The sequence below is a fragment of the Talpa occidentalis genome, unplaced genomic scaffold (genome assembly GCF_014898055.3).
Source record: "Talpa occidentalis isolate TD23 unplaced genomic scaffold, MPIMG_talOcc4v2.1 talOcc4.7, whole genome shotgun sequence".
NCBI lineage: Eukaryota > Metazoa > Chordata > Mammalia > Eulipotyphla > Talpidae > Talpa > Talpa occidentalis.
In genome coordinates, this window is record NW_023605083.1 from 121,842,245 (window position 1) to 121,864,445 (window position 22,201).

At 42.2% G+C, this 22,201-nt stretch overlaps 1 protein-coding gene across 4 annotated transcripts in view; it reads right to left on the minus strand.

Annotated features, from left to right (window-relative positions):
• Positions 1 to 841: 841 nt before the first annotated feature.
• GPATCH8 (G-patch domain containing 8) overlaps positions 842 to 22,201 on the minus strand; it is an 89,678-nt gene continuing 68,318 nt past the window's right edge. For all 4 annotated transcript variants that reach the window (XM_037494773.2, XM_037494777.2, XM_054689369.1 and 1 more), the window contains 2 exons: positions 13,789 to 13,919; positions 842 to 8,273 (listed from right to left, as the gene is read on the minus strand). In XM_037494773.2, the coding sequence (XP_037350670.1) occupies positions 4,376 to 8,273; positions 13,789 to 13,919 (4,029 nt within the window). In that variant the 3' untranslated portion in view covers positions 842 to 4,375. The remainder of the gene's footprint in view (positions 8,274 to 13,788; positions 13,920 to 22,201) is intronic.

A 22,201-nucleotide genomic window follows, 5' to 3' on the forward strand; every position in this document is an offset into this window, starting at 1 on the left:
TTTGGATGATTGCACCATCTGTGGATAGAAGGAACTGGAAAGGATGAGATGGATAGTGACTGAAATTCTCTCAGTTAAAGGTGATGAGATCCACACCAGGGTACTGTCAAGAGCAGGAGAGCTGAGGTTAGAAAATCAGTAATTGGGCCTCCCCTGGTGGCGCAGGCGGTTGAGCGCTGCACTGTGAGGCTGTCCACAGCCTCTGCAGTGCTGGTTCGATCCCGGCCAGCCAGGGTCCCGCATGGTGTGGCAGACCTCTCCTGTCTCCCCCACTGGTCCCCTCAGCAGCGTATTTCATCAGTCTGCCTGTTCTGCTCCCCACTCTGTCTCTGGTGAATCCTCTCACCCTCCTGCACGTCTGGCCTGTACCCTGGTTCTTGTATGAATATTTAAAAAAAAAAAAAAAAGAAAATCAGTAACTGGATGTGGTAGGTAGGTGTCAAAAATTATATAAAGCTTTGGTGCCTGGTTGTCTGGTCACGGTGGTACCAGTAGTTAAAACTGCAAACAGGTGGATGATCAGATTTGGAAGGGGAGAGGAGTTTGGTATTCAACGGTTCTGTTCTTCATGGGTGTTCTTTTGGGATCAGGGCTGAGTTGATCTCCCTCCTGAGAAAGTGGGCAAAGGAGTGCTGACACACTGCTCCCACTTTCTCATCATTCAGGGTCCCAGAATCCATCAATGAATTGAAATTTTTTCATTAAGTCAACAGTTATTGAGCATCTACTCTGTGCCTGGCACTGGAGTAGTTGATGTGGAAGATAGAGTAAAAATCTTTTATCATCTTTGAATGTTTCCTTGCTAAAACCTGATGCATAATCTGCACTTAATGGTATTTTACTTTGCTCTTATCTTTCTTGAACTATAATTAATGCTTAGTGAACATTCAACTCTAGGTGAAACACCCTAAGGCGTTAAGGAAAAGAGGAAGTACAAGAACCAGTCCCTGTCCTCCCAGAGCTTACAATTTCCTGGGAAGCAGTGAATACGAAATGAACGGTACTCAGATTCTGGAGTGAGTAAGCCTATGATGGCACAGGGAGTTAGAGCCTAGTCAGGGAGGCCAGCCAGAGAATTGCAATAATTCAGACATGAATTGATAACGGGGAGGTGAAGGTATTTCTGGCAAATGAGAATGTAAATTGTTGACAAGGTCTCCATTAGTCCTCCAGGGTGTAGAGGAGCAAGTACTTCGGGGTAGAACCCCATTGGAATCATGCAGATGCATACACCTTCACATAGCGTCCTCTAAATAGGTCAGTTGGCCTCTTTCATTCAACATCTTGCCTGCAGAAAAACCATAGTGGGCCTGAAATCAGCCATCAGTTAAGTAAAATTCTACTAATTAAAAATCACTTCCAGGCAGGGATCTTGCTATTTTAGGAAAATAGGCACATCTGAGCACGCAATCCAAGGTTCAAACTGAATAGTTTCTCTAGCCAAGGGGAGAACACAGCTGTACGAGAGTGAGTCTTCGTACTATTCCTTTCTGAAAGACTGGGCAGGAAACTAACTTAGCACTACAAATCTATGGTTAGTTTTTGATGCTCAACTTCCTTGCACTTTGCAGTTTCTTGACACAGAAGAGAAGAGGTTTTTATCTACTATCCATTACGACGCACTCCCTTTTTCCAGGCAGCTCTCATGCACTGTAGTGGAATTAAAGGGTTGAGAATACTTCAAGTCTGGTTCTTGTACATAGAACTCCATCTGGAGGGCAAAGGCGGGACAGATGAGTATTGTATAGTATGAAGTTCATACACTATCTTAAAAATCAAAGCCAGAAATTCTACACCCATTTAGTAAGCACAAACATACCAGACATTCTATTAAAGAATATTTTTCTGAAGTGAGAAGGGTAGAACTAGAAAATGATCGTGGGAAAGATTGGAATGGAGGTGCACTTGTCAAGTTATCTACCAAGGGCTGAAACTTTACCATTACTCTGTCCCACGGCAAAGGCAGCCTGAGAGTCACCTCTTGACGTGGGCAGCCTGAGTGTTAAGAACAATTCCAAACATCATAAACCACTGGTACACAAGAATTTCTTGGTCACTTCAAACACGATCTTATTTGTAGCCCGTAACTCCATTCCTTCCCAACTTGTGTGGATGGAGCAACAATCACGACAGAGTCTGCTAAGTTTCCACAAATCATCGGTTTATTAGAAAGTTCCTTTCCCTAATTTTACAGCATATATATCTCTATCATATGTGATAAAGTTAAATACAATCTGTAATGCTTGTAAGTAAGGTTTTTTTTTTTTTTTTTAAGTTTTAAAATTACTATTCTGGAAGTTAAAGGAAAACTGCCCCCAGGAAGGCAGAGAGGCAGCCAGAGTATGGCTCAATCTACAAGCTAATGGGAAGCAGCACAAAAATGTTAATACTGTATTTTTAAAAATATTTACATGAGCTGAAAGTAAAGAAAGATGAGTCCCTTCACTTCAAACAGATATCATTTTTTTCAGTGCTACCTGTCAAAAATGTGATGCTTGCGTCAGACAAGGAACACTGAAAGTCAAGAACTTTGTCTGTCTAGCACTTGCTTCTCATAGACTCAAAACCTTTGTCTTCTGGGAATTTGAGAAGAAAGGCAGAACAGAGCCTTGGCCCAGGTAAGCGGGGTTTGTTTTTCCTGTCAGGTGACCACCCAACCAGCTCTAGTCACAGGAACAAGTATGGAAATGCCAAATGGGAACAGTTTATCTACACCGAAGATGAGATCTGCAATATGTACACCTTTGGGTCAGTGTGCTAATTAGGTCTGAGAGCCCGGGTGAAAGGCAAGAAGAGGAGAGGAAGTGAGGTGGTATTTCCTCTGGCAGGTGACACGGGAGGGAAAAAAAGGGAATTGTTACTGCTTAAACTAAGCTGGGCAGAAGGCATGGAACTATGAAGCAGAAGAAAATGTGGTCATCTATAAATGTGCTCGCCTCCCCAAAAAAGGAGGAAGAAATCTATCCCAACTCTATCATCCTCCAGTCTACTTCTACTTTAGTTTCTAGCCAACCCAAAAGGCACATTAAAAAAAAAAAAAAATTGTCAGAGGGGGCTAAGTAGTAGGAAGGCAAATGGACTGCCCGGAACAAGGCACCCAGGAGACCCAGGATCCCCCAGACAATCACTCTAAATGTCACTGCTTCCAGAGAATAAAGCTCTTGAATCTCTCCCTCTTCCTCTGTGGGGTCCTTCTGTTTCTCTGTATAAAACAGCAAAGCACATGAGAGACTGTCATAACTGAGCATCATTCCTCTGACACCCCCCAACTGACTGCTGCCCATTAGTTAAAAAAATCCCAGTGCTGGGGGCACCACTTACTGCAAATTACTAAACATTTTGTCCCAGCAAAAAAAGTCAAACAGTGTTTCCCTTGTTTTAACATTTTTATAGTTCATAACTTCAAAAAATACATGAGCTTGATAAAATATACATGCTTAGTCATTTTTGCATCTAGCAGAAAACAAATACTTTATTGTTTTCACTTTATAACCTTTGAAGTTTCTTAATTCAACTAGGGCAAACATATTTACACAAAGCCACCAAAACAAGGATCACTTAAAGAGCTGGATGTAAAAAATATTATTGCAGTATACTACAAATATGGAACTTCTTTTTTAATATGAGCTACAAAAAGCAGCATTTACGTTTATAGAGTTCAGTGCAATTTTTTACATTAAAAAAATCCTATAAATTAAGAAGGAAACATCAACATGACAGAAGAAAACACACCCTTCAGACACATGAGTTCCTCTCTGGGGAGGGACACGGGCGACTCTAGCTTCCACACAGCTTCTATTCATGATAGGATCTTCTCTTCTGGGATGAGGGGCATGACGACAACAGTGCCCAACGCGTGGCACTGTGCGTGGGAAGTGGACTGAAAACAGCCTGAGAAGCATCGGGTTCCAGGTCAGACCCCCTTTCCACCTCACCCAGGATAGCATAAGGTCACCAAGGAAGATCAAAGACAAGGCAGGACCAGATGGACAACCGCTGGCCAAAGTGGAAAATATTTCAAAATTTAGACGGAAAGAGCAGAGGATAAAAGGTAGGTGAAGGGGAGTATCTAAACTCGACAGTTTAGGGGCGTTGCCACAGAGTAGGTGGGCAGCACTTATTGGTGTCCCCTAGTTTAGAAACACGGGGGGGGGGGGGAAGAGGAGACAAACAGACGGGGAAAGGGAAAAAAATCCCTGATAGTAAACCCAAAGCAAACCTCAAATCTAAAACCACCCCCACAAGCCAAAATTCAATTCTTTGGCTGTCAGACACTGCCCATCCCAGCTTCTACTTGCTGGTATCAATGGCTCAACACCCCCAAGGGAACGTCTATGGGTTACCTTCCCTGGCCATCCCTAGGCTCCCACCCTACTCATGTGCCATGGCTGGGAGGGTGCTGCAGGTCCTGACCTGAGAAGATGGGGTGAAGTAGTGGGTGAAGGTGGAGGGCAGTGGCAGCTGCTGCAGCAGGCCGTGGGGCAAGTAGGGTAGGGTAGAGGGCAGCATGGGGGACAGGGTGGAAGGTGAAGGGTCCAGGATGGATGGCTGAGGCAGGAATGATGTGGATGGGATGGCTAGCAAGAAAGGTGGCAGGGTGGCCAGGGATGATCGAATGAGTGAGGTGAGATAAAGAAATGGGAGTCAGGTGTGGTTGGGGAATATGATGGACTTGGGCAAGTGGCTGGGGATGGGGATGGGGGTGAATGCCGATGGCGGCGGCGGCAGCCGCTGCATGATGCTGCAGGATGGCATGCTGAACAGTTGTGATGGAGGTGGCAGAGGCAGTGGCTGGCTGCTGAATGTGGATGGGCTGCAGGGCTGGAGTGGCTGGGGCCAGAGCAGCGGAGGCTGGAAAGGCCTTCACTTGCTTGGCCAAAAGCTGCTGCTGGATGTGTTGCTGTGCGGCCTGCTGGAGCTTGCTGTACTTCTCCATCTCCTCAGGGGTGAAGGTGATGGGCTGGCTCTCTAGGGGGGCCAGTGAAGCATCCTCGGCCCCATCAGCTGACTCAATACTAGGCTCCCCACTATGAGGTGCATAACTGGGGAAATGCTCAAGGTCTGGGGCAATAGGCAGCAAGCTAGATTCCACAGGGCCGGGTTGACTGCCACTATCCAAGGATTCTAGGGTGTCCCCATCACTGGGGTCAGGGAGGTAGTTATGGGAGATGGTTGGGTCCCCAGAATAGCAGTCAGAGTGCACTGGGGTGCTTAGTGGAGCCACAGGATGATCAGCAGTAGCTTCTTCAGACTTTGGCTCTTCTGGGGGTGAGTCTGATAAGGGGCCAGTGGTTTCCTCTGAGGGGAACTGATGTCCAAATGGGGCATCACTATTCCCTGAAGGTCCTTCCTCTGTCTCTGACTGCTCTTGCTCTTCTCCCCTTTCTAAGCCAGACTCTTCACATTTCTTGGTATTGGGTTTTCGGGTAGCTGGGAGCTTTCCTATCAACGGAAGGACAGGCTTATTACCCAGAGAAGGGGGTAGCTTGGGTCCAAAGTAGCCTTGTGGGGGGTCTTTGAGTTTGAGCCCAGCTTTATTAGGGGTGGCCAAAACTTCTTCACCCACACTGGTTTTCTTCTCTACCTTCCTTGACTGGATCTTCTCCAATAGCAGTTTGGCAGTGACAAAGTTCTTGTCTTCAGGGCTACAGTCACCTTCTGACCCCCTTCCTGTGCCAATGTTGCTATTCTGGGAGGGTGGGCCTGCCCCTTTACAGTCATCTCCTCTGCCATCTTCTTTCTTTCCAGAACCTTCCCCCCGGCCTGATCGGAAATAGTGTGGAGATTGGGAACGGTAGATTTTAGAGCGAATGAAGTCTCGACGCCCAGAACGCCTCTCCTCAGGGCTCTCATGACCCCAGGACCCCTTCCTGGAGCCCGATCTCTGGGAAGGGCTCCTGGTGCTGCGGCTGCGGTCCCGGCTATAGCTCCGGCTCCGCTGCCAGCTGTGGGCTGTAGTGCTGCGGCTTCTTCGTTTGCTCCGGCTGCGGCTACAACTGCTGCTGCGGCTACGGCCCCGGGATCTAGAGCGCTCCCTGGTATGACTCCGGGACCGACTCCTGGACTGACTGCAACTGAGGCTATAGTCATCATCAGATGATGAGTATTTGTGCCGCTTGGACCGGTGCTTGGAGCTGGCGTAGTCTGAGTCATCAGAGTCGTGGGAGCGCTTGGAGTGCCTTCGTGATCGGTCACTGTAGTCGCTATAGCTGTCATCGGAGTAACTGCGCTGCCTGCTGTAGCAGCTCTGGTCCGAAGAAGCATCTGAGCTACTCGAGTAAGAGCGCCGGGAAGAGCGGCGTGAGGAATGGCGCCGGCCCGAGCGGGAGCGGCTCCGAGAGTGCTCGCTGGCGGAGTCCTCCTCCTCCTCCTCCTCCTCCTCCTCCTCGCTGTACTGGGATGGAGACTTCGGGTGCGGCCGGCGTGAGGACGCCTCGTCACTCTCCTCGTCTCCGCTGCTGGGCCGACTCCGACGGCTGGACCGGCTGCTCCGTTTGGCGCTGGCTCTTCGCTGGCAAGACGCGGCGGGAGGCTCGCCTTTGTGCTTCCTTCCGCCGTGGTCCTGAGAGCTGCTACCGCCCCCACCTTCATCCTTTTTGCCACTGCTCCCCTCTTCCGCGGGGAGGGATCTCTGCTGGGAGTCCTCTTGAGCTCGCCGTCGTCGTCTTGGGGGTGCCGGGCTACCACTTCCCGGGGGTTCCGTTTTGGGTCCCCGTTCAGAATCTGCCGGTGCGGATGACTTATTCTTCTTTCGTTTTCGTTTCTTGCGTTTCTTAGACTTCTCCCCGGACTCCGCCTTCGAGCTCTTCTCTTCTGAGTCAATCTTGTGTTTCCGTTTGTGTTTGCTGGATTTTTTGTGCTTCTTTTTCTTTTTGTGTCGGTGGGACTTCCCAGATCGTTCCTTCTTGCCAGGAAGGCTTCTCCCTGTGTCTTCTGTCTCTGACCCGTGGCTGCCCCCAGGTTCCTGCTTATTCAGGCTGCTGCAGGCTGACCCTGAAGCAGCTGCATCCATTCTGCCTCCCGCATCATGTTCGACATTCTCTGTCCCCTCCTTGCTTTTATTTGGCTCGCCAGGATCAAGGCTTTGGAGGTGGTCCTTTGAGGAACTGCCCATGACCTTTGGTTTTTCTGTCCCTTTAGCTCTGGTATCCTTGTTCCTTGAAAGTTTAAAGTCAAAGTATAAAGGGTTACAACTGTATGAAATGGAGGGTTCCGCCTTGGTGAAAATTAATAGTTCCGATGGCCACTGGAGGGCGGTGCTTTCATCTTTGCTCAAAACTGGGAAGAATGGACCAGTAGGATGTTTGGGTCCCTCTTGGCTTTCTTTCCCTGCTGAGGTGGCCTGAGAAGTTTCTTTAGAAGGGTTAGACTCACATACTTGGATCTCTGAAGCCTTCTGACCCTGACTGTCTAAACTCTGCTCACTCATATCCCCTCCTGAGGCCTTCTTTGTCTCAGTTTTGCTTGCAGGCTCTGAGGGTTCAGCCACACTGATTTCCAGCTGCTGTTCAGAGACTTCACTAACTGTCTTTTCTGCCCCTTGGCTTGCTGTCACCTTGATGCAGCCTTTAGGCTTGGGTGAACTGCTTTTTTTGCTCTCTAGGGTGTTCTTTGGATGTGTACTATTGTCACCTTCCATTTGTTCACTAGCTCTCATAAAGAGTAAGAAGGGAAAATTAGGCTTTACCTTGCAGTGTGCTGGGGGGATGTAGTGATAATACTCTGGCTCTGTAGCCCCAGCTCCTTCTTCTCGCTTCATTCTTTTTAACTTAGATAATGTTGAGGCAAGGGACCCTCCATCCTGAGGATCTTCATCCTCTTTTTTACCATCAACATTACTGCTACCATCAGTGTCTCCCACCTTCTGTAGCCCTTGATCAGAACCCTTCTCATCAGTTTTTGTTCCATCTTCAGAGGTCCCTTCCTCTGCATGGTCCTTAAAAACTGATGCTATTGATTCAAGTTTAACAGGAGCCTTCTTGGCAAAAGAAAATGACACTCCTAACTTTTGTAATGGGGTCCCCAGATTATTCTTAATGCCAAAACTGATGCCTTGGGAGGCTAACCCAGGAGCCTGTGTCAGTCCAGTGGTATTAGGGATTTGTACTGCAGTGAAAGGGCCTCCTTTATCTGTGGAGAATTCAGATCCCAGGCCGCAAGCAGCAGTGGCACTTGTGGCACTGTTTGTCGCTGATTCATCTTTATCATCATCTCCACCTTCTTCATCTACAGCCACTGTGGTTGGTCTGAACATAGGACCACTTCCAGGTGCACTGTATATGGTTTAGAAAATGAAGCAACAACAACAAACAAACAAGTTTAGGGGAACATTTCATAGATCTTACAAAATACTTCTATGTTCTACTATTCATCACAGACAGGTCTCAAAGAGAGTTGTAGTCACTCCCTATCCCCGTGCTAATGATGGATGTCAGGCAATAAGTCTCTTATTGTCAATCTACCATGCCTAATACTTAGGGCTAGCCAGTTAAATTGCTTTTCATCCTACTCTGTCTAAAAGATACAAAAAGTGAGGCTCATCACACAATTCAAACAATCTATCATTAACATTGATTCAGTCTATGAGTTTTGTATACATTCTCATTTCTTTTTTTTTTTTAATAGAGGCATGTTTGTTTGTTTTTTTTATTTATTTGTTTGTTTGTTTGTTTTGTTTATACATGCACTGGGTACAGTCAGAAGCGCGGGAGGGTAAAAGAATTCACCAGAGCCAGAGCAGGGAGCAGAGCAGGCAGAAGGACTGAAGTACACTGCTGAGGGGAGCAGTGGGCGGCAGGAGAGGTCTGCGCGCCATGTGGGACCCTCCTCCGGTGGCCAGGGAGCAGCCAGGGATCGAACCGGCGCCACAGAGGCCGCGGGCAGCTTTGCAACCCAGCGCTCAACCGCTGCGCCATCTGGGAGGCCCACATTCTCATTTCTTATTGTATCATTCTACCCAATAATATACTATCAACACAGGAGTGAACCTCTACTTAAAGGCTGTACTTAATTCAGTTAAAAAAAATCTTAATTTTCTTTTGTGTTTTCTAATTTCATTTTTTTAAAAAGTGCATATAGCTTCTGAGATAAACATAGAACCCTCAATACATCTGTTTTATAACTAACAGTCTGTGACCATCTCCTGGGCACCATACCCAAGCATTTGCTTTGAGTTTGTGATACATTCTTGACGTTCAATACAATAATTGTGATGCTATCAACCATTTTCTGAGCTTTGACAACAAGAATGATGAGGAGCAAAGTCAGTGTTTTAAGCTCTTGCCACATCTGAAATTTTTTAGTGTGTGGTCTATAAAAATATCTCTCAATCCAAACTAAAAATTGAATGGAATAAGATATCTATTTGGATGAAGTTCTTGTTATCTGATCCCCAGATACCAGTTGTCCAAAACTGAGGGAACAAATGTATTTGGATAAGTGGTATTGTTTGCTGTCTGATCTGCTATTGGAAGACAAGAACGCAGTAAGATTTGGATAGATGAGGTAACACTCACTGTGTCATGGAAGTTATCCCTCTGCAAAGAAACCCTCAAACTCAATTAAAAGGGGACTTATTTTGATTGCTTGCTTAGTCTTTGCCATGTTACTTCGATAATACTACGATAGTGCATTACTCCTAGGTTAATGAACTACATGATGATGGATCAAAACCTTTTATTCTGGGTCTCCCTGATGATGCAGGGGTTAAGCCCCAGCACTATCAAGCTATTGCCAGCCACTGCAGCATGAGTTCAATCCCCAACCTGGGAGCTGACCCACATGGCACAGCAGACCTCTCCTGTCTCTCCTGCCGCTTCTCTCAGCAGTGTATTTCAGTAGATCTGACTGTTTTGCTCCCCACTCTGTCTCTGGTGAATCCGCTCACCCCCCACACCTCTGGCCTACATCCTAATTCTTGTATGCATAAATAAATAAATAAAATAAATCTTAAAAAAAAAAAAGAATTAACAAACAACAACCACCACAAAACACCTTTTATTCTTCCAAGAGGTTACTTGGTCATCTTTTAACTGCTTATTTGAACTGAAAGTCATCTCTGAAGAGAAACATTATGTCCTGAACTAGATAACGGCCTGGTATATACTTTTTAAGGTTGTACCTTGTAATACACGCAAAGGTGTGTTTACTATATGAAGAGCTGCCAAAGGAATTAAAATCAGTTTACTGACAGTTGAATTAAACATTGGCTCTTATAGCTTAATTATGTTTCAAAACTTACACTATATGTTTTTTTTCCCTTCCTTCTTCCTCCACAACACAAGAGAAATAAGTAATAAAAGGACCCAAAGACAAAAAATAAATTTAGGGGGCCTCCCTGGTGACGCAAGGGGTTAAGACGTAACCTATGAAGCTATTTGCAGCACTGTAGCACGAGTTCAATCCCCAAACAGGGAGCTACCCACATGGCGCAGCAGACCTCTCCTGACTTGCCCACTGCTCCCCTCAGCAGTGTACTTCAGTCAATCTGCCTGTTCTGCTCCCCACTCTGTCTGTGGTGAATCCTCTCAACCCCCACATCTCTGGCCTGTACCCCAGCTTTTGTATGTATAAATAAATAAATCATTTTAAAAAAATTTAGTAAGTTCAAGAAATTCGATTTTGGCTCCACCTTAGCTATAAACATTTTTTTTTTTAAACTCACATTTCTTTCTTTTTTTTTTAAAAAAAGGTTTATTTATTTATACAAGCACTGGGTATAGTCAGAGACACGGGAGGGTGAGAGAATTCACCAGAGCCAAAGTGGCAAGTAGAACAGGCAGAGTGATGAAGTACACTACTGAGGGGAGCAATGGGCGGCAGGAGAGGTCTGCGCGCCATGTGGGACACTCACCCAGCGGCTGGGGATCGAACTGGTGCTGCAGAGGCTGTGGGCAGCTTTGCAACCCAACGCTCAACCGCTGCGCCACCGGGGAGGCCCTTAGCTATAAACTTTTAATAGCTAAAAGTTTCAATAACAGTTTCTCTTTCTGAGCTGGAAGGGATCATGCTCAGCAAAATAAGCCAGAAAGAAAAAGAAAAATACCGGATGGTCTCACTCATAGCAGGAATCTAGAAAACCTAAATAAGGAACCAGGACAAAGAATAACTATAAGAAAGATAAAATCAAAATCAACAAACAACTATAAACCAGAGATACATTATTGAGGGAGGGGAGTGGGGAAAGGAGGGGCTGGGGCCAAAATAAGGGGGGTGCAAATGTATGGGGAATATAAAAATAAAAAAAAATTAAAAAAATTAAAAAATAGTTTTTTTTTTAATTTTTTTAAAAAGATTTATTTATTTATTCATACAAGCACTCAGAAGCGCGGTACAGTCAGAAGCGCGGGAGGGTGAGAGAATTCACTAGAGCCAGAACGGAGAGTAGAACAGGCAGAGTGAGGAAGTAAACTGCTGAGGGGAGCAGCAGGTGGCAAGAGAGGTATGCACGCCATGTGGGACCCTCACCCGGTGACCAGAGATCGAACCTGCGCTGCAGAGGCTGCGGGCAGCTTCGCAACCCAGTGCTCAACCGCTGCGCCACTGGGGAGGCCCAATAGTTTCTCTTTCTACTGTAATCAGTTCCTTCCTTTGGTCCTGGACAGTTATTAAAAATAAACATAAGGGCCTAAGTCTTTCCTATTGAGTAACATACATCATGAATGTTCAGATGATCAAAATTGGGTCCCTAAATTCTAGTTGCATGAATATTTAGTTGTAGGTGGAGTAAACTTCATGTAAGGTTAAAAACCAGCCCCAAACTGATAATCAACAAGAACCATGAATGAACATTAAAAAGAATACTCAAGGAGGGGCCTCCCTGGTGGCTCAAAGGGTTAAGCACCACACTATGAAGCAACCCACAGGCCTCTGCAGTATGAGTTAGATTCCCGGCCGGCCAGAGAGATACCCACATGGTGCAGCAGACCTCTCCTGTCTTGCCTGCTGCTCCCTTCAGTAGATTTCAGTAGATTTGTCTGTTCTGCTCCCCACTCTGTCTCTGGTGAATCCTCTCACCCACCGCATCTCTGGCCTGTACCCCAGCTCTCGTATGCATAAATAAATCTTTAAAAAAAAAAAAAGAATACTCAAGGAGACAAGAACCTGAGAGGAATAAGTGGACAGAATTCTCCAGGTTTCATTTAGTACTACTAAAACGTGTAACACTTGAATCTGTGACTCAGTAGTTTGTTTTTTTCTTAAGATTTTCTTTTTTTATTTATGCATACAAGAATTGGGGTGTGTGCCTCCCCTGGTGGCGCAAGCGGTTGAGCACCGCGCTGTGAAGCTGTCCGCAGCCTCTGCAGCACTGGTTTGATCCCGGCCGGTCGGCAAGGGTCCCACATGGTGCAGCAGACCTCTCCTGTCTCTCCTGCTGCTCCCCTCAACAGTGTATTTCATCAGTCTGCCTGTTCTGGTCCCCACTCTGACTCTGCTGAATCCTCTCACCCTCCCATGCATCTGGCCTGTACCCTGGTTCTGGTATAAAATAAATAAATAAATCTTTAAAAAAAAAAGAACTGGGGTGTAGGTCAGAGGTATGGGGGTGGTGGTGAGAGGATTCACCAGAGATAGTGGGGGGCAGAACAGGCAGATCTACTGAAATACACTGCTGAGCAGCAGGCAAGACAGGACTGATCTGCTGCACCATGTATGTCAGCTCCCAGGCTGGGGATCGAACTCATGCCGCAGTGGCTTGATAGCGCTAAGACTTTAACCCTTGCACCACCAGGGAGGATCCCATGACTCAGTAGTTTTTAACTAAATTTTAAGTAAGCTTTAAATAACTAAAGTTGGTTTTTTTTTTTTAAAGATTTATTTATACAAGCACTGGGGTACAGGCCAGAGGCTCGTGAGGATGAGAGAATTCACCAGAGACAGAGTGGGGAGCAGATCAGGTAGAAGAACCGTGGTACACTGCTGAAGGGAGCAGCGGGTGAGACAGGAGAGGTCTGCCTCGCCATGTGGGAATCTCCCTGGCCAGTTGGGAATCGAATGGTGCCACAGAGGCTGTGGACAGTTCCACAGAGCTGCACTCAACCCACTGCACCACTAGGGAGGCCCTAAATAACTAAATTTTAAATAACTTTTTAAACTAAGATTTAAATAAAACAATATTGTAATATATGTGCATTTTCTACTAAGAAGAATGTTAGAGAATGGAAACAGTTGCATAACTTATTCAGTGTGTTATAGTCATTCTTTTATAATCATTTTTGCTTTAATAATTTAACTGCGGGCCTCCCTGGTGGCGCAGCGGTTGAGCACTGGGTTGCGAAGCTGCCTGCAGCCTCTGCGGTGCCGGTTCGATCCCTGGCTGCTCCCAGGCCACCAGAGGAGGGTCCCACATGGCGCGCAGACCTCTCCTGCTGCCCGCTGCTCCCCTCAGCAGAGTACTTCGGTCCTTCTGCCTGCTCTGCTCCCCGCTCTGGCTCTGGTGAATTCTCTCACCCTCCCGCGCTTCTGACTGTACCCAGTGCTTGTATAAATAAATAAATAAATCTTTTTAAAAAATTAAAAAAAAAATCATTAAAAAAAATAATTTAATTGCCCCTCACAACAATTATAAGTAGTAAACTGTTTTATCATCTTCATCTAATAGATAAGGAAAATGAGACCTAACATTCAGGTAATTAAGACCATACAGATAGGATATAGCCTCAAAGTGCAATTTCTTAAACAGCATATTAAACTCCAAGCATAGCTATGCTTTTAGTTTGAATGAAGGATCCGTTAAAAATTTAAGGATTATAATTATTTGTACAACCCTCTAAGAGAAAATATCCTCACCATTCAGCTTGTTTTCTTTGCTCTGCCAACTCATGGAGTCGTCTGAGGGCCTTTTCCTGTTTCTTCTCATCCTTGCGGGATCTTGAAGAGACATTTCGAGCAAACTCTCTCTGCTTGAGATCTTTCAATCTCTGGGGTAACAGAAAAAAAGGAACAGAGGGTGGGTGATTTAGAATAACTTGGGGGTCCTAACAGCAAGGCCTTTTAAGGTATTTACCCTCAATTGAGTGGCTACTGTAGAACACATTGTTATACTCTCTTATGGTAAGAAAACATAATGCTTCATTACTTTGGATAAAACACTTGAAAAAAGTATCTGAATTTCTAAATAGGACAGCATACCATTTGCTTCATTGGGCAAAATAAAATGATTTCAGAAGCAATAAGCAAATTTCAGAACACTTGGAGGAAAGAAAAGGAACTATTTAATCACCTGCTCTTCCCAGATGCAAAACTAGACAAACAGAACATGAGATAAATTTTAATAACATAAGCCAAAAGAGAACAGAAAGGGGTTAAGCTAAGTACAGAAAATTACCCAGGTGCAAGATCTTAAAAAAGCAATGTACAGCTTACATGGGGAGGTTATTTGAATCTGAACAAATAGAAAACATACTTTTATTTCACCATAAAAAGGTGCTCTTATTTCTTTTCCGCATCAACAGTTTTCCTGTAACTATCAAACAAACCATCTTCCAATGCTAGCATGTCCAGAATTCACCAGTCTGACCACTCTGATCTGGCCAGTCTGTTGAAATTTGAGAGTAATATGTGTGAACTTTTCATTCCATCATGGCCCTGAGAGGAACATCCAGGGAATGAGGAGGGAAAATAGAGGTAAGTCAAAGAATTTACTGCTTAAAATCCTGATAAAAGAATGAGTCTATAATTTTCCTTAAAACAAAATGACAGTAACCAAAAAAAGAACAGTGCCGTGACACACTGATGAGAGTCCAGACATCTCTATCTGCACTAAAGTCAGAACTGAAATTATTTTCAACACACTAGAGAATATAAAAAACAAGCAAAACAAAACAAAACATATACATTTAGCCTATGTTTTTACAACAGCATTGGGAAAAGGAATTTGACCCGATATAAAGTGGACATTGCTTTGTGGGAAGGCATGATGTTCAACAGACACAGAAATTTTCTTATCTAAAATTTATGAAATGTGTTTTGAATATTTTTGAATTGGGAGGGAAATAGGGTGAAAAGACACACACAAAAAAAGATATACAGCTAAAGACACTAGTAGAAAAACTCACTCTTGTGATCTGGGCTCCCAAATTAGAAGGAATTGCTTTCAATACATCAGCTGAAAATGTCACATCACAAAGAAAAAAAAGTAAAAAATAAAACAAGAGTGGAAGAGAAAAAAAAATAAAGCAAGCATTACTACACAAGCTCTCTTAGTGAATCTGCAAACTATTATAGTGAACAATCAGGGACAAAGCCATCAACTCTAAAAGGGCTGGGGAGAAGTGAAGCAGCTGTACAACACATATGTGTACGTACACACAGACTGACACAGCAATAATCCCTCTAGAGAAATGGAACTATCTGTATTTCTTCAGGAAAAATGGTTACAGAAGTTTAAGACTAAAGACCACTGCTGTCTAAAAGCAGATTCTTATTTTCATTTATCTTTATTTTTATTTTGGGGAAGTTCAAATAACCAACAGCTGGCATTTTTTTCTTTTCTAAAGCTGGCTGTCCAGAATTAAGATTTTTTTTTAAATAAAAACTATCTCAAGAAAAAGGATTAACTATTTTAATTAATTAAACATTTAATTCCAACTTCCTCCTTCTGAGAATGGGGTCTATCATAATATTTTTGGCCATGAACTCAAACATTTACAGGTTTTCTAGCCAAGCTTTAAATGGAATGTAAGTATTTCTCCTAGCTGCGATCTTCTCCCTAGCCATCCTGTAAGCCAGGAAAACTTCCCCATGCTTAGTCATTTCTTTCCACTTAACAATATTTCATCATTTTTAGGAGTTAATTCACAAATTATAGATCACTGTCCATTTTATAAGTCTCCAGGCCAAGTCAGAGAGAGATTAGGATTTCCAATCATTTAGTAGTCACTTGATGCATCCTTGAAGTTGAAGGGACAGGATTATGTCTACATCATCCTAAAGACACCTTAACTCAAATTCCTCCCACACTTTACCTGGAGGTGGGGAGGGAAGAATATCAATGGAATATCAATAAAACAAATCCAAATTGCAGTCCCTGCTAGACAAAATTATCCTGGTACTATATTTGGAATAGAAAACACTCCCACAATCTCCTTTACAATGTATGGTCAAGTCCAGAGTCTCAAAAGTAGAATAGGGAATCCCAGAATTCTAGCCCAAACCTTAGAGACAGGGTTTAGCAACTCACCCAAATCCAAAATGTACATAAAGTCTCTCAGAGGAGGGTGTTCTCAGGATAAAAATGGATTCCTAAATTTCAATGTCTCTCCGAAGTACTCAAGGTCAAATTAAAATTCCCTTCACAGGAAGGTAGGATTATTCTTTATAAAAGACAGGATTTTTTTTTCCTGAACTGTATAGTACTCTGTCATAGCACTCATCTAGTCAACCATATTTCGCTTTTACTAGTACTTATTCCTGTCTTTCAGAATGGTAGTATGTGTAAAGCTTCAGAGTCAGAAAAACTTGGGTTCAAATCCATTACTTGTTAGTTAAGTGGTTTTACCTCGCTAAGCTCCAGTTCTTTCATTAGAAAAACAGGGCTATCTAGCAAGATTTATGAAATTGTCAAAATAAATGTAGAATAGTATGTCAAATTTGTTCAATGCTGACCTTCCCCCTTATTTTTGTAATCAACACTTAAGTAACTGGAGCACTACTTGAATCTACAGAGATGTCTGGTAAAGGCCTGGTGAATGAGTTGATTAAAAATGATCCTTGAATTTTCCCCACATACATTTTTTACCACCTATAGGGGAGGGTGATATAATATTTTCATGTTTCTACAAGAGATATACTCAAATTTTATTTAATATGGGTTCCTTAGCTATTACTCTCATAGTAACAAAAGTTTATTCTTTAGAGAATCAAAAAGGCAGGTAAGCTCCCTTAGTTCTGAGAAAAATCAGGCCTTTCTCACTGATTTTCATGCACATGGTAGCTGGAATTTCCATTAAATTCCCTAAAAGACTAGAGGAAAGATCTTTAAAAATAACCCATCCACTTGCTGGATCACCTGCTTGAAACACACATCCACTTGTAACTAAGGCTCTTTAGGATAAAGACCACTTCAAATGGAAATGTCATGCCAATTCTTAAAACACAAACACCTTGTTTGGCAGAAAAATGTCTACCGCAGACATGAACAAACTTCTGCTCCACTATCCAATTCTGAACACATTAGAGAAGGGAAATGAGAATCTCCTAAATATCACCAAGTTTTCAACAGGCATAATTACTTTGCCCACATTATCAATAATGTGGAGTGTCAAAAGCAACGAGCAGCACTGTTCAATCTAAATTATAGTCAGCTGGGATGTGCATAGTTCTGCATAGTTTTCCCTAGCAATAAAAGATAATAAAGGTCTGAGTCAAAATATGTTTTTTAATCTTTTGATAACTTCTATCAAAACAAAACTTGATGCTGTAAGTTTCTGACTCTGTATACTTTACTAGAATAAATATGGCTATCTTTGCCAAGTATTTCAACTGATTATCTCAATTTAAATACTAAATCCATTGTTTCCATTTGAAGGGAATTTCAGACATTAAAAGCAGGCAATTCAAAGCAGAGAGCATTTCCTGCTTGCCACTGAAAGTCCTATGTTCTAATATGATTTCTCTTCAACTTTGAAGAGAAAACCTGACTTCTCTCTCTTTAGGGTCACAGATTATTCATGATTTCTTTCTTTTACCAGAGAGTAACCCCATTCTTCTAGAACAGGGACTCAAGTTTAGTCTTTGTAGCTAATCCTACAAAACACACACCCTTATCTATGGCACAAAAGAGATGCTCAACAGACATTTATCAAACTGGTTACTATTTTTTAAAAAGATTTATTTTATTTATTTATGCACACAAGAGCTGGGGTGTAGGCCAGAGGTACGGGAGGGGTGTGTGTGTGAGAGGATTCACCAGAGACAGAGTGGGGAGCAGAACAGGCAGAATGACTGAAATACACTGCTAAGAGGAGCAACAGGTAAGAGAGATCTGTTGAGTCATGCGGATCAGCTCCCTGGCCAGGGATCGAACTCATGCTGAAGTGGCTGCCAATAAATAGCTTCCTGGTGCTGAGACTTAACCCCTTGCACCACCAGGGAGGCCCCCAAACTGGTTACTATTTTAAAATGAGTTTTAAAATAAGGAATACATACATATACTTTTATCTATTATTTATCGGTTATAAGCAGAGATGGGAAAGAGTAAAAGGGGTGGCTATTTGCACCTCAATCTCATTCTGGCTAAACATAATCTGGCCTACTTTGATCCTCAATTTCTCCTTTTCCTCTATGTCAACAATCCTGCATACCCAAAATATATGACCTTTTTATCCAGGTTCTTCCCTTTCATATAATAACATTAATATGATTTTTCTCTCGCTTCCCACACTGGAATATGCATGTACTATAGTTCTTTCTTGGCCAGGATACCCTGATTCAAGTCTCAGTGGCTGATGCTTCTGGATGAGGTCATCCAGGACATCACCATGTGGTGAGGAAGCAAAATGACCAGGAGAGAACATAGGAAGCTTCAGCTTCCTTCCTTAGGGAAGGAAGGTTATAGTTGAGTGGTGTAGGAAATTCAACTTACTGGATAGTAGATGTAAATTTTTTCTTTTGGCACATGCATATCGGTAAATGATGAAAATGTATTTTATTAATAAAGTATATGAAACATTTGGTAACAGAAAACCAAACCCTAATGTTGATTAGAGACACTGAAAAAATCTGAGAAAAACAAAAGTAGACATTCTTTTCACTGGGCAAGAGTAGTATCATTAGTCATTTATGATAATACTTACCAATTATACCCAATTACTTTGCAAAAACAGTGGCTATTAATATTAGATGAGTATCAAACTAATTTGTCATGAAATTAGTGAGAAATACTTGCTTTATTTTGTTCAGAAATTCAGCAAAAGCCTTAAAAGTATGGTATATTCTTAAATATAACGTGTGCCTGGTTTAGTATTTATTTTCATACACACACACACACACACACACAAATGTATATGTACAGTCACCATCACCAAAATTTAAGCTGGATGAGGTTTTAAAAATAAATTTGACATGGAATTACATACCACAAAATGTACTCAAATTGTAAAACTTAGTGGGTTTTATTGCATTCCAATAGCTGAGCAACCATCACTACTATCATATTTTTGAACATATCCATTACCCTCAAAAGAAATACACATTAGCACTCACTCCTCATTGCCCCCTTCTACCCACTTCCTGGCAACCTGATCTTCTTTTCTTTATCAATTTGTTTAAAATGAAATCATATAATATGGACTCTTTATGATTCTTTCACTTAGCATACTATATCCAAGGTTTGTGCATAATCTACTGATCAGTAAGCTATTCCTTTTTGTTGCTGAATAATATTCCATGGTGTACATATATCACAATTTATCCATTCATCAGTTGATGGATATTTGGGTTTTTTCTGCTTTGGGGCCATTTATAAATAATGCTGCTATGAAATAAAACTACAATGCATTCAAGTTCTGAGATGAATTTTTCTCTTCATACTTGCTTTGCTTCTCAAAGTATACTCTCTTCAGACATGAACTGTAGTAGTCTGTAAGTCAACATTTATGACATTTTGAGTTTCATAAGTACTTACTTTATGATTTTTCTTAACCTATTTCAAGTCTTTACAATAATTAATTTATGGTTTCCTAGGATAAATACTCTAAACACCTAAAATGTAGAGTACTTATGGAATATCTTCATTCTGATCCAAGTGGTTTAACTTCTTAGAAGGGTCATTTCCTATTTAATTTAGCCCTAGAATTATCTACTTAGCCCTAGAATTACCTTTTTATTTATTTACTTTTGACCTTCCTCTAAGAAATACCATAGAAGCAGTGAAAAATGAGCCCAGATGGCATTTCTTGAGTGGCTTGCTTGAGAGATATATCCAATTTGTTATGATGTGTTTACTGTCCTGATGCCATATGTAACAAGCATACAGAGGATCAAATACAGTAAAGCGATCTTAAGGCAAAAATCCAATCAGTAAACAGTGAAACGTCAAAAGGAAAGTGACCATTCCAAACTTGAAAAAAGTTCATGTGAAGTCCAAAATGATTATTCCTTCTATCACCAAGGAACTTCTTCGACAACACTCTTCAACTCAGAATCTGGTTTTTTTTTTTTTTACGATTTATTTATTTTTATACAAGAGTTGGGGTAAAGGCCAGAGGAGCGGGAGGGTGAGAGGATTCACCAGAGACAGAGCAGGGAGCAGAACAGGCAGACAACCGAAATACACTGCTGATGGGAGCAGCGGGCGCGACAGGAGAGGTCTGCCACGCCACGTGGGAATCTCCCTGGCTGGCCAGGAATGGAACCTGCGCTGCAGAGGTTGTGGACAGCTTCACAGTGCTGTGCTCAACCCACTGCGCCAGCGGGGAGGCCTTTGTTTCACTTTTTCAGTAACAAGAAAAACTCTAAAACGTGTTCCTTAGTGCATGCAATAGTCAACTAAGAGTAAATACTGCTGTCAAAAAGTAATTATAATAGTTTAGACAGTGTTAACTACATCATGCAGTGAGGCTCTATTATGTATAATTTAGAATAGAGATGGCTGCTATAATAGACTTAGTTCAACCATTTAAAGCTCAAGAAACCACTTGAACTTTTTATAGCTTAAACAGACCTTGGTACTAAATGACTATAAAAGAATTAAAAGTCTTTTTAAAAATATTAAAAAGTACAGGGGTTTCATATTAAAGTGATTTTAGTAGAAAACAGAGGTAGACAGAAAATACAGAGGCAGGTTGAAAGGATTTTTTCCTTTGACAAATATTTTGATTCTTTCTACAAGTTAAAGGGATTTCTTAAAGCTCCTTTACAGTATGGGATTCTGATAACTGGATCTGACTACCCTAGACATCTTTTCATTGCAAGGAATTTGGACCTGACATTAAGGAGGAATAGGGAGGTAGCTTGTCACTGTGCTATTTCCTTAGTGTCAATCAACCAGAAGCTGTGGGAATGGGTGTGGTGAGAAGGGAAAGTTACAGGCCTGGGTTACATACTCAAATATTTGGAGAGGTTTGGCAGGTAACATCAAGATTTGTACAGGTTGTTAAGAGAAAAGATGAAGTGGAGATCACAGCTAATTGGAAAAGGAACAAATGCCTTTTTAAAGAGACAGCAACTATCCAGCTTTAACCAACTATTATGTTGAAATGTAAGCCCAATGTTTTCACAGATATTTTCAAGATAAACAGAAATTGAATTATATAGTATCTCACTTTAAAAAATTGGGAAGGGTCTCCCCTGGTGGCGCAGCGGTTGAGCGCTGGGTTGCGAGGCTGCCCACAACTTCTGCAGCGCCGGTTCATTCCCCAGCCGATAGTGAGGGTCCCACAAAAAAAAAAAAAAATAAAAAGGGGAAGCAATGAGATTGAAGGGGAAAAACAAAACTAAGACCATAAAAGCCAGAGGAAAAAACCTGTGTTAACAATTTGTAATCTCTATGTACTAGAGGCTAATGAGGACATACCCTATTGGCACAAATAAAAGAGCAAAGTTGGAAGAATCACAAATAGGTAAGACTCCACCAAGAAAGAAAAGCAGTGCTAAAAGGCTCTATTCCTGTGCTGCTAAAAGGAGAATGTTCTCTGGAGTTTGAATTTCAGGGCATCTGAAAAGCTAAAGAAAATGGTTTCCATTGTCATGTCCATTAGGAGACTTTTATTTTTTTAAAGATGCAAAATAATTAAAGAGGCAAGGAGGTAGGAATGGAAATATGCTTATATTTAAAATTTAATTTTAACTTATAACTAAGTCAACAAAGATTAAGAGAAGATGAATGATAATGTTTACTGAGCACTATGGAATATCAGCTATAAAAGACTAACTTAGATAAAAGAAAATTACAGATTGGGTTAATTCTTGAGGAATGGAAATGAGTATCCTTGGAGAACTCAAAATGTATTTCAATTGTCACAAATGAGTGTTAACTGCTGAGTCAGTCACAATGCCTAACTAGCTTTTTCATTTAAAGATCAAGTTGGGCCTTAGTATTTATATATTAGTGACTTTCTTCACAAAATATCTTGGAAAACTAGTAAATAGTGAGGCACGTAATAACACCAAATTAAAAAAAAGAAAATCATCACTAATGACGGTGACCATGTAGCCCCTTCTTAAAAGATTGTGTTTAATTAAGATAAGGGTATGTTGGGCC